Here is an 11,606-nt window from a genome sequence, read left to right as displayed (position 1 = left end):
ATTACACACAGTTGCATATATATTTATTTTTATCGTTTTTGTATATGTCCACCTATCCAATTGTCTATTACTCAGTCACACCATTATGGGTCGATGTTGTCAACATCTTCAGGGCTGCCGCATTCTTCATAATCCTGATGGACTCAACAAAATCACCCAAAAGTTGATGACAATCTTGAAATTGTTCGTCATCAACTGCGAGAACCACCTTCATATCACTACCATAATTATGGTAGTGCACAGTCAAAGCCTACATACAAAAATCCAGTCAGTTAGAGGAAACATGGAGTAAAATGAATAAACACAAAGCTAGTTTTGTTTTCGCAGACACATGATTAAGGATGTTATTGTCATAAAGTAAGATAAGAGGGCATATGTTTTGGATGTAAGAATATGGATGACTTACTTGTGGTTGGCCATAGATGCTAGGTGCCATGAAGGCGATTGGGTGCCCACATAACGTCATATGTTCAGCTGGCCCAATTGCATTTGAAAATATTATGGTTGTACGTGTGAAAAAACGGCGAAAGATAAATGTTCCTGTCTGCTTTCATTGAAAATCATTACAATTAATGTAAACATGAATAAATAGACACAGTGATTGTTCCAGGTATGTGCAATGTAATCATGGGAAGAGCATATAATGTACAAAAGGAGCAGGTAATATACCTTCAGACCAAAGCATTTGACTAAGAATTCACCAATAACTCGTGTGAGCATCACTGCTAAAGACTTCTTTTTCCTATGCATGAACCTTTTTGCCTCGTGAACATACTCAAGGGGATCATCTTGCAAGGTTATATTAAATGGGCAGATGAGACCGGTAAGTTGATTTCCTGTCTCTACCTTGGTAACATATGTCTGTTCATAGTTGTAAGAAGAAAATTAATATAATTTGTAGTATCAGTTAAACAAATTTGTGATGAAGCGCGTGTTACTAGGTTTACATTTGTATGCCACTCAATTAGTATTTACTATTACTTATCTGAACCAAGAAAATAAAGTTCTTACTTGTCTGGTAGAGACAGGCCTTGCGTCGACAAGGACACATGAACGCAGACCGATTGTCTTAGTATTACTGCCACCTAACATTAAATATAAGAAAGCAAAGTGTAAGAAATGTGTGTCTACAGAACAAACATCCATTGTCGTTACCGGAAAAACTACTTACCAGACTTTCTAAAGTAGTAATGTGAAAGAGCTGCCGAAGTCACACCAACCAGCACGTCGTTGATAGTCTGTGAAAATGAAAAGGAGGGACAGAAATGTCCTATATATGAGTCAAATGGAGACACGACATCGAGCAGGGGAGGCACATTTATATACGGCTTGATTAGGGGGTCATGGCCATGCTATTCAATAACTAGTCATGAAACCCACACATTGTGTGGGCAACATATTTAAAGAAAAATGCAATTCCAATTTTATATATTTTTTCATAAATTGTTTTGAGGAGACTTTAAATTGTAGAACTAATTTTTGTTCTGTTTACCATGTTATATTGTCCACTTTAAATATTGTTTTTAGTATTTATCTAAAGGTTATCTTGAAAACTACCAAAGTAATACGTAGACTTTGTGCTTGTGATTTATATTGAAAATATCTGTAAACCTACGAGGGTGACTACATTTGCGCGTCTAGATTTCTAAATAATATTCAAAAAATCAAGTTTTGTAGTCATTATTTTCCAATGTATAAGTAACATTAGAACTGGCATTACCGCGAAGAAACTGGTGAATAAAATGATACTACTTTCACTTGGCCAATAATATTTCTTATATTTTTTGGGGGTTAATAGCCAAAGTTAGAAAAGGACCAATTGAATTTTGCTTGGCATTTATTCCTGTAAGCTGTTATCTATCGTTTAATAAATCATAGAATAGATACTACCTATAAAGGTTAAACGACTTACGTACCCAGTTCATACTTTGTTTTTGGAGTCCTATATTCCAATTCTGATTTTATCATAAATTTATTGTTTTGAGAGGATTTAAAATGTACAGTAATTTTTGATATTTTTTCACATGCCATAATAACCATTTTAAAATGTTATTTTCAGCTTTCCTCAAAAAATTTCTAGATAACTGCCAACATATTACTTAAAAAAATCAAGTGGTCCTTGCATCCGTGATTTCAATTGCTATCTCTAAGTAATTGGAAAAAAAAAATATCAGCAGCTATACGTACGCAATTCATGGCAGTTTTGATGAACTTGACATCCTCAAAGCTAAGGGTCCGATGCACGAAACGCTTGCGGCGACGAGTCTCGCTACCGCCTGGTGGACGCATGAAGAGAGTGGGTGGGTCACTCAAGAACAGTATTGTCGCGACAATCAACGCCATGTCCACAAGTGTGTGCCAAGCCAGCACAAAATGGGACCAAACCCACGCGAACAGCGCGAGGTAATCACCCGAAGACAGCGGAGGCCGTGGTGGCAGCTGGTAGATGGCGCCCGTGCGCTTGGGTGGTGGCGGCATAGCTGGCAGCCTTGATGGATTGACCATGCTGCGCGATGATGCCACCAGGAGTGTTGTGATGGACATGCCGTCGCCAATGGAGTGGTGCAGACGGAGCACCACCGTGGAGGCGGCCTCGGAGGTTGGGAAGTCGAGGAAGTGGAACTCCCAGAGAGGACGGCACCTATCCATCGGGAGCAGGGACAGCGATGCCACATAGTCCTCCACGGCCTTTTCCGGATCGGATGCCACAGCAGCAGCATCCAGCCTTGGGATGACGATGTGGTCATCCACATTTACAGCCGTTTGCACCCATCGCGGGTTGCCATCCTTGGCGGACTCGTCCATTACCTGTACATGCAAAGAATGAGATGCATAAAATACAACTATATTTTCAGTTAATGCCATCGTATAAATACTCACAGGATAAGGGTAAGGATATGTAGTATGTTCTGTATATTGTTGCAGTATAATTTGGATATGTGTCTTAATTTATATACAAGCCAAAAAACAGGATAAGGGCAACTCAAACCAAGTTGGAAATATATACAAAATAAAAAAAAGTTTTAGAAAATTACTGGAATACAGCGGAAGCGTGGCAGACGAGTAACTAGTTCTGTTTCGATGCCGGCGCGGAAGACGGGCAGGTTCACCGACGTGCCGAGCCCCATCACGAGGACGATGCAGATACCCATATCTTCCATACCTCTTCCGGTAGGACTCATGGGCTCCTCCGCCATGGAGTTGTCGGCGCATACCATCTCTGTCGGCACGCGGACAAAGAGCGGACGGCTTGACGGAGCGGCTACGTTCGCTCTTGCTTCCATGAGTGGCCACTCTCTATTGTGAATTGCAACGGCTCTTGGCTCGGTAGGTGCAGTATATATATTGCGCAGGAGGCAAGGTCCCGCTCTTGCATCGTGCTTATCTTGGAGATAGAATTTAGTGCCCACCAGGTGTGGTGTTCTCTCAGGTCTGTTTGATCGAGATGGTTTTGTGGTGTTTTGTATCACATTAAGTGAGACGAAGCTATTAGAACGTACAAATACAGATGGAAGATAGAAGTTGGGTAGAGGAGTCGGTGTGCAGCTGAGGAGAGTAAATAGCCGGAAGAAAGGATGCACGGCGTTGGCACTTATTTGGCATGCATAGCTTTGGCACTCCTAGTATATTACAGTATATCATAATAAATTATATCATATGAGTAGGGCGTTCTGGAGCTCAGCCTCCATCGAGGCCAAATTTGAAAAAAAAAATCAAAATTCAATATTCAAAGTTTCAAGAAAACCTAAAAACAGTTGACAAGTATACAAGGATGTGATGTGTGTGCGCGCGTGTAAAATTTCAGAATGAAATTTCTTGAAATGCAAGCTGTGCCAAAAAAATCATGGACTTTTGAGGATGAATAGTGCATGTACTAAAGAGCAGCATATTTGTATTTTTTTGTGTGTGTAGCACTCATCATAACGTATTTCGTCCTGAAAATTTACGCTTGTCTCTCTAAGTGTATTTCCAAAAAAAATTGAAACTTACAAATATGAATTTTGATCATTTATTCGGCATCCATGGCGGCCGAGCTACATTCAGTATTAATATGCCACAAAAAACTGTCATGCTATATTTTTTATGGATCTAAAAAATAAGTACAACTCTTGGTTGCTCTTGGGCCCAATAAACTCGGACGGAAGGAATAGATAAAACATTAATGATACATGTATGACCCCCTCATTCCTTCATGCATCGGTTGATTTTACATTGAGAACAAAACTTTGAGAGAAGTTAACGTGGACATAAATTTATTTGTCTATTACGGAAACATGAAAGCTTATAGATATCAAATTTCTGATTTTTAAGATGGACCCTTTAAACCGGAGGAAGGGAGGGAATATATATCTAGTGATACAAAACCTTACCTGATACCAATCATATAACAAAAAGGTGGTAAACATGTCATGCATCCAGAGAGGTGTTTCTACATGTCATGAGTGGTAGTACACTGGTGCCTTTCTGCACATTTTATATGGTTGGCAAATATTGTCAACATGCAAAAGTGGAGGAGAGGAAAATGGGCACAGACAGTAAGATCGTATGGATAGAGACAAGCATGTAAACAGGTTCGGCCAAGATGAACGACCGTAGTACACTAACCGGACTCGTTGAGGTATGCTGTTCACTCTTCTAGAAATATAAAGATGATGACAGTTACTCCGACGTTCGATCATAGTACAAGATTATGTGAGGAGACCACCAAGTTAGCATGCATGTGAGGGAACACCCGTCATACACGGTTTGTTGGGCGGTTCAACACTCTGCCAGTCCGCTCACCAGTATTGACTTCCTTGACAGGGATTTAAATTGCTAGCTACAGATGCTTTATTGCTTTTTTGATCCTTGAAGCTAAACTATGTCAGTTATTACCTATTCCATCCGTCCCACAATATAAGACGACTCTTATATTATCAAACCGAGGGAGTGTCTCCTACCTAGGTACGACCCATATAACGGCAAATGGCTGAGAGTAGTTTTTCAGCACCCGGGTGCCCCTACACCCCCTGTAAACAGTAAATTCAAAATAAATAGAAGGAAAAAATTTAAAAAAATCTAAAACTTTGCAACATCAAATATATATGATCAAACTTTGTAGGTGCTTATAAGTTATCATGCAGAAAAAAAACATTTGAGGAGCCCTACACAAGAAAAAAAATCAGTGCTTGAAGTTTTGAGCACTTTCAGCATTGAAACCTTAAACTCGTGTGTACACGTTTCTCTGCATGATATTTTGTTATGAAAACTTATAGGAACCTAAAAAGTCTGACCATATTCGATGTCGCAAAGTTTCAGATTTTTTTTCTATTTGTTTGAATTTACTGTTTATAAAGGGTGTAAGGGCACCCGGTCACACTTTTCTCCAAATAGCTGCACTATTTGGAATAGCTCGCCATTAATATAGCTAAAGTTACTAGAAGCTTATGTGCGCTTTGTTGAGCCTTCTGTTGTTCAAGATCCGACCACGGGACTACCGGCCAGATTGATTCTAAAGTCGCCTACGACTCATGCGACTTACGACATCCATCAGTCCCATCTCCCCTAAGTCGCATCGCAACAGAGGGGGAGAGGAAGATAAGCATGGGCGGAGCTATGTGTATTGCTGAGGGGGCTGTGCCCCCCCTCCCCCCAGCCTAGGACAAATTCCTGAAGATTTTTTTTGGAGGGACATAATTAGAAGAAAATTTTCTCATTAGCCCTTCAAACATGCACACTTTAAACATCCCAGTCAAGCTCCGCCACTTAAGATAAGCCAGAGTTATCGTGGTGTCGCCCTCGAAGACCATCGCCGCCGCCCCCATTCCTAGCTGTGTCTGCCATCAAAGTCGCCGCCGCGCAGTGAGCCTCACCTAGCAAGAGTTGGTCCGGGGAGTCGCTCGCGTATGACTCTAATCAAAGGAGCCACGTGGGTCTATGCTGTCAGACGGTAAATTATTGAATTCAGATTGAAGCAGCAACTCCCCTTGGTGGGCGCCAGTCGGCTGTACCGATGCGAAAAATAGCCGCATGCTCCTTCGTTAGATTAAATCCACTACAGCCGTTGATTGGATTAGTAGTTCATTTGATACTTCATCACTGCCTCGTGCGTGCGATGAGGCAATATAAGTTTCTCAAGATAATACCTCACTTACTAATATAAGTTTTGATGATAGCACCGCGACGAGATTGCCGCCGAAGCATCATTGTTGAGGTCGTCGAGCCGTTGAAAGCACGCTGACGCCTGCAGCATCGTCGCCGTCACATCATGCATCGACGTCATGGTTATTTCAGAAGGTGTTAGAGTTGTGTCAAATATTATTATACAAGATAGGTTGCAGTTGGACTATGAGTCCTATAATGTGTTGATAGGATCGTGTCCTAATAGGACAATTGATCCTAGGCCTCTTATATAATGAGAGGGTACACACGCGTTATAACCTATGCCAACATAATGGCACGGACATAGATGGGAGCCGGTCGGCGTGTGCCGGCACCTGGATGGCTGGTGTGCGGTATTGTGACGGTGTCACGGGGAGAAGCGCCCGTAGTCAGGCACCAGGGATGTAGCCATATTGAGGAACCTTGTTAACAAATCTAGGTGTCATGCTTATGTAATTGCTTGGTCCTCGGATGATCAACTGTGCGCTTCGGATTAGTTCTAACAAGTGATAACAAAGCTAGGTTATTTGAAGGTTGTGTTTGTGTTGATCTCGAGGAGAAAGAGCAACGATGAAGTTTTGTTGAAAGAGATCGTGAGCGATCTGGCAGTAGAGGCGTCGGTCGTTGTAATTTTTTGTGAAAGCAATCGAAAGGAGCATCCGTGCAGCAGGCGAGCTTACGGCGACGGCAGGATCGCGCAAGTTCTCGACGAGATTGGGATGACATGCAACGACTGGACTCCACCAGATCGGATAATCGGTGCGGCGCATCGCGCGTGACCTTGCACGTGCAATAGCTACCTCCAAGGTGAGGCCCAATCTAGCAAGGCCCGCTGGTTGGTTGGGAAGCAGACGGAGCAGGATGCGCATTGTGCACGTGATTTAAATTAGTATATAATATATATTCACGATAAAGACCGAGCATCTTTTATGTACACAGTTCATGGCAGTCTTGATGAGTTTGACATCGTCAAAGCTAAGGCTCATATGCATGGAACGCTTGCGGGAGGCGAGATTCGACGCCATCCACATGCTTGAGCAGTGTGGACGGATCACTCAAGAACAATATAGATGGCAGCAATCATCGTTACATCCACAAAAGCCCCCTATGCCGACTTCCCGACGTAATAACACCCAGATGATTGTTTACATATATTTTTTCTGCCACATAACAAAGAACCCTACACCTCTCTGAGAGGGCTGATTCTATCGGGTCCATAATCCCGTCTGGGGAATTCGAAGCCACCGTCGTACTCAACTCCAAGACATCATTGAGGTCATCTTCATCCAATCCATCACCACAATCTCCACCAACAACGCCAACACCATCCCTATCTCCATCACCATATATGAGCAATGGGTATAGATCGGTTACCATGCCCATTTCCCAATGCAAAATGGTGTTTAACAATTGATGATTTATGTTTTATTGATGAAGTTTTATACTTTCAGATTGTTCCTCATATTCGTATCGACACTGGTCATGTTCACCATGGTGTTTTCTTGAAGACATACGAGAATCCCCTAGTTAATAGTCATATAGATTTTGCAGTAAAGATTGATGTTTGATTAAATGTTGTGGTGGAATCTCTACAGATGATGTGCAAAAGGAAAGAGAAAATACAATGTCTCCAATAATGGATAAAATCACACGAAAACGTGGACTTGCACAAATTGAGTCATCACAATCAAGCTTCTCTTCACAAAGACGGTGAGCTTCATAGTCTAGCTTTTGACCGACTATAATAATAGATTATCTGTTAGTATAAAAAAGATTGACCCAAAGCGTACAGTTATTGGCATAAACACAATATATTAAAGTGCACACAAGAAATGCACACAATTAATATACAAACAACATAGTAGCATTACACAAAGTTTCATATATAATTTTTATTTATTAATTGGGTTTATGTGCACAAATACAGCTGTCATTACTCAGTCTTGCCGTTTTAGATTGATGTTGTCAACATCTTGAGCGCTGCCGCATTCTTAATGATTCTAATGGCCTCGGCAAAACCATCCAAAAGCTGGTGGCAATCTGGAAATTGTGCGTCATCAACTGCCAGAACTACCTTGATATCACTACCGTAATTATGGTAGTGCACGGTTAAAGCCTGCATAGAAATCCATACAATTAAATGCAAAATGGAGTGAAATTAATAAATGCAAATGCTACTTTTCTCTTAGACACATGATGATAGATGTTTTAGTCTCAAAGCAACCTAATAATGCATATGTTTTAGATGTTCAACATGGATGACTTACTTGTGGTGGACCGTAGATACTAGGTGCCATGAAGGCAACTGGGTGCCCACATAACGCCATATGTTCAACTGGTCCAAGGGCATTTGAAAATATGATGGTTGTCCGTTCGACAAAACGGCGGAAGATAAAAGCTCCTGCCTTCTTACATTAAAGGGTCGTTGCAATAATTAGAAGCATGAATACATAGACATAATGTTTGGTCAAAGTTTGTGCAGAGCTATACTTGGAAGAGCATATAAAGTACAAAAGGAGCAGGAAATATACCTTGACACCGAAGTTTTTCACCAAAAATTCACCGACCACTCGTGTGAACAGCACTTCCAGAGAGCTCTTTTTCCTATGCATAATTTTTTTTGCCTCACGAACATAGTCAAGGGGGTCATCTTGCAAGGCTATATTAAATGGACAGATGAGGCTGCTAAGTCGATTGCCTGTCTCTACTCTGGTAACATATGTCTGTTCATAGTGGTAAGAAGAAAATTATTGTGCTTTTCAGTATTAAATTATACAAAACTGTGACGAAGAGCATACTACTATGTTTATGTGCATGTAATTAGCATTTATTACTTATTTATAGTAAGAGAAAAAATGAAGCTCTTACTTGTCGGGTAGAGACTGGCCTTGCGTCGACTAGGACTAGTGATCGCAAACAGATTCTCTTAGTGTTAGTGTCACCTAATATTGAACATAAGAAAACAACGTGTAAAATTTGCATGCCTATAGAACAAACACTCGTTGTTATCTAGACCACTTACCGGTCATTTTAAAGTAATATTGTGAAAGAGCTGCTGAAGTCACACCTGCTAGCACGTCGTTAATAGTCTGTGAAACCAAAAGAGATAGAGACAAAATTGTCCGATATAACTGTTCTGAGACTTTAAAATGTAAAACTATTTTTTTCTATTTACCATGTTATAATGTCTAGTTATAATTTTTGTTTTCAGTTTTTGTCAAAAGGTTATCTAGAAAAATGCCAACTTATCATGTAAATATATGCAAGTACTACATATAAATACTTCACGTTCACAGTTTTGCTAGTTTCTTTTTCTGTTTTATTACTTGTTATATGTTGTACATAATCATTTTAAAATCTAATTTTTCACCTTTCGTCAATAGGGTTTCCAGACATATAAGTGCCAACAAAACATGCAGATTTTGCGAAAAAAAAACATGTAGATCATGTGCAGGTGATTTCAATTAGTATATATAAATTCATGATAAGATTGAGCAGCTTTACGTACGTACACAGTTCATGGCAGTCTTGATGAGCTTGACATCGTCAAAGTTAAGGGTCCGATGAACAAAACGCTTGTGGCTGCGAGACTCGTGGCCGTCCGCACGCGTGAAGAGTGTGCGTGGATCACTCAAGAACAGTATCGTTGCAATGATCATCGTTACATCCACTAGTGTGTGCCAGGCCAGCACGACATACGACCAAAACCATGCAAGCAGTGCGAGGTAATCACCTGAAGACAGAGTAGGCCGTGGTTGCCGCTGGTAGATGGCCCCTGTGCGCTTGGGTGGTGGTGGCATAGCCGGCGCCCTTTCTGGGTCGGCCGTGCTGCGGGACGACGCCATCAGGAGCGTCGTGATGGACGTGCCATCGCCAATGGAGTGGTGCAGACGGAGCACCACCGTGGAGGCTGCCTCGGAGGATGGAAAGTCGAGGAAGTGGAACTCCCAGAGCGGGCGGCGCCTGTCCATCGGGAGCAGGGATAGCGACGCCACGTAGTCCTCCACAGCTTTTTCTGGGTCAAACGCCACAGCCTCAGGATCCAGCCTGGGAACGACGATGTGGTCGTCCACGTTCACCGTCGTTTGCACCCATCGCGGCTTGCCATTGTTGGTGGACTCGTCCATTACCTGTACACATGCATGTGCATATGTTAAATCCTCCAGAGATTGCCCAATTTGTTGTAATTTGAACTAAAGCCACGGCACTTATTTTGGGACGGAGGGAATGAAACAAATAAAGTTTGTAGAATTACTTGGATACCGCGGAAGCGTGGAAAACGAGTAAGCAGTTCTGTTTCGATGCCGGCACGGAAGACGGGCAGGTTCACCGGCGTGCCAAGCCCTATCACGACGACGATGCACACACCCAACTCCTCCATGACTCTACCGGTAGGGCTCATGGGCTCTACCATGGAATTGTCAGCACATTCCTTCTCCCGTGACACACGGACAGAGAGCGGACGGCTTGAGTGAGTGGCTGCACTCATTGCTACTTGCATAACTGTCCTAATTACAATGTCTCTCTGCTCTGAAGGTGTGATATATATTGTGTTGGGAAGAAAGGTTCCTGTTATGGTAGAATAATTGTTGAGTTGAAAGAGAGAGTAGAAAAAAAGACATCACTAGGGATTGGATTAGCAAAGCCGTCGGACTCTTCGTCCTTGCTGTTAGATGGCGTGTGTGGAATTGGATAATTCAATTGGTTGGTTATCAATTTTCTATTTCGGCTCCCTTTTTACCAACTAGTCATTCAATGGATGTATCAATCTTAAAAGGTGTAGTAGGTGATCGAGGCTCCAATCATGTAACCACTGTGCCGACCTTAATTGCTCTCAGGGTCACCTAGTATAGGATTCGCTGAGGGGTCAGGCCAACAGGTAGAGGTCAGAAGTTGGTGGACAATTGTAGCTGTATGTTGAGTTGAACAATTCAATTGGTTCGCTATGAATTTTCTACTTCTGCTCCCCTTTTTACCAACCACTCATTTCATGGATGTATCAATCATAAATTATGTGTTCTAGGTGATTCGACGGTGCAATAAATTGTCTAATCAAATACTCCCTCCGTAAACTAATATAAGAGCATTTAGATCACTATTTTAGTGATCTAAACACTCTTATATAAGTTTACAGAGGGAGTACGAGTTGTATGTAGTAAAGTCATATGATTCATTTTTTTTCCAATTCAAATCAAACAATATGATTTTTGAGTTGTGGGTTCAGTGTGCTGTTTCATCATTTGCTCACGCTGCTGAGCCGCAGGAGAAGCAATCTCCCCAATTGTGGCTTTGAGCTCTTTTACAGTGATTGGAGAGTTACGAAATGTAATTTCATGTAACTCCTCCTGTGATTATTTCCCTCCGTTGATTTTAACGTATTAACTAAAATATTTAATTTAATCAAGAAGGGTATTATGGTCCATGCTTTTTCGATATTGTGCCTCGCTCAGTCAATCCCACGTAAC

The 11,606-nt window shown here is 41.6% G+C and overlaps 2 protein-coding genes and 1 long non-coding RNA gene across 5 annotated transcripts in view; 1 reads left to right on the top strand and 2 right to left on the bottom strand.

Moving 5' to 3' along the window:
- Positions 1-2,879, top strand: part of LOC119274302 — a 6,996-nt gene extending 4,117 nt beyond the window's left edge. The window contains exon 2 of the long non-coding RNA XR_005135111.1: positions 611-2,879. This is a non-coding gene — a long non-coding RNA (uncharacterized LOC119274302). The remainder of the gene's footprint in view (positions 1-610) is intronic.
- Positions 7-3,284, bottom strand: LOC119274301 (O-acyltransferase WSD1-like). Its single transcript, XM_037554983.1, has 7 exons — positions 3,036-3,284; positions 2,188-2,808; positions 1,172-1,238; positions 1,012-1,085; positions 670-861; positions 407-544; positions 7-250 (listed from the first exon to the last, which is right to left on the bottom strand). Exons 1-7 carry the CDS (start codon positions 3,282-3,284, stop codon positions 68-70), a joined length of 1,524 nt encoding a protein of 507 aa, XP_037410880.1. The 3' UTR covers positions 7-67.
- Positions 3,285-7,831: 4,547 nt separating this feature from the next.
- On the bottom strand, positions 7,832-10,653 carry LOC119274299 (O-acyltransferase WSD1-like). Of its 3 annotated transcripts, none has more exons than XM_037554981.1 (7): positions 10,397-10,653; positions 9,650-10,271; positions 9,164-9,208; positions 9,010-9,083; positions 8,673-8,864; positions 8,409-8,546; positions 7,832-8,257 (listed from the first exon to the last, which is right to left on the bottom strand). In XM_037554981.1, exons 1-7 carry the CDS (start codon positions 10,640-10,642, stop codon positions 8,093-8,095), a joined length of 1,482 nt encoding a protein of 493 aa, XP_037410878.1. In that variant the 5' UTR covers positions 10,643-10,653; the 3' UTR covers positions 7,832-8,092. The 3 variants fall into 3 exon arrangements, with proteins under 3 accessions (XP_037410878.1, XP_037410877.1, XP_037410879.1); XM_037554980.1 differs by having other exon boundaries at positions 7,833-8,257; positions 9,164-9,230; positions 9,654-10,271; XM_037554982.1 differs by having other exon boundaries at positions 7,834-8,257; positions 9,875-10,271.
- Positions 10,654-11,606: the final 953 nt, after the last annotated feature.

Source organism: Triticum dicoccoides, chromosome 3B, assembly GCF_002162155.2.
Source record: "Triticum dicoccoides isolate Atlit2015 ecotype Zavitan chromosome 3B, WEW_v2.0, whole genome shotgun sequence".
Lineage (NCBI taxonomy): Eukaryota > Viridiplantae > Streptophyta > Magnoliopsida > Poales > Poaceae > Triticum > Triticum dicoccoides.
This window is presented reverse-complemented; position numbering and strand designations above follow the sequence as displayed.

What these genes read in the sequence shown, in the direction of transcription:
- LOC119274299 (XM_037554980.1), bottom strand. Translation starts at nt 10,642, where the DNA reads ATGCAAGTAGCAATGAGTGCAGCCACTCACTCAAGCCGTCCGCTCTCT. An exon ending in TCAAGACTGCCATGAACTGT is followed by an intron (nt 9,231 to 9,653) that starts GTACGTACGTAA and finishes TTGGTTTCACAG; the next exon opens with ACTATTAACGACGTGCTAGC. An exon ending in GTATCTACGGTCCACCACAA is followed by an intron (nt 8,258 to 8,408) that starts GTAAGTCATCCA and finishes ATTTCTATGCAG; the next exon opens with GCTTTAACCGTGCACTACCA.
- LOC119274301 (XM_037554983.1), bottom strand. Translation starts at nt 3,284, where the DNA reads ATGGAAGCAAGAGCGAACGTAGCCGCTCCGTCAAGCCGTCCGCTCTTT. An exon ending in CACGCTTCCGCTGTATTCCA is followed by an intron (nt 2,809 to 3,035) that starts GTAATTTTCTAA and finishes TTGCATGTACAG; the next exon opens with GTAATGGACGAGTCCGCCAA. An exon ending in GGCCTGTCTCTACCAGACAA is followed by an intron (nt 862 to 1,011) that starts GTAAGAACTTTA and finishes AACTATGAACAG; the next exon opens with ACATATGTTACCAAGGTAGA.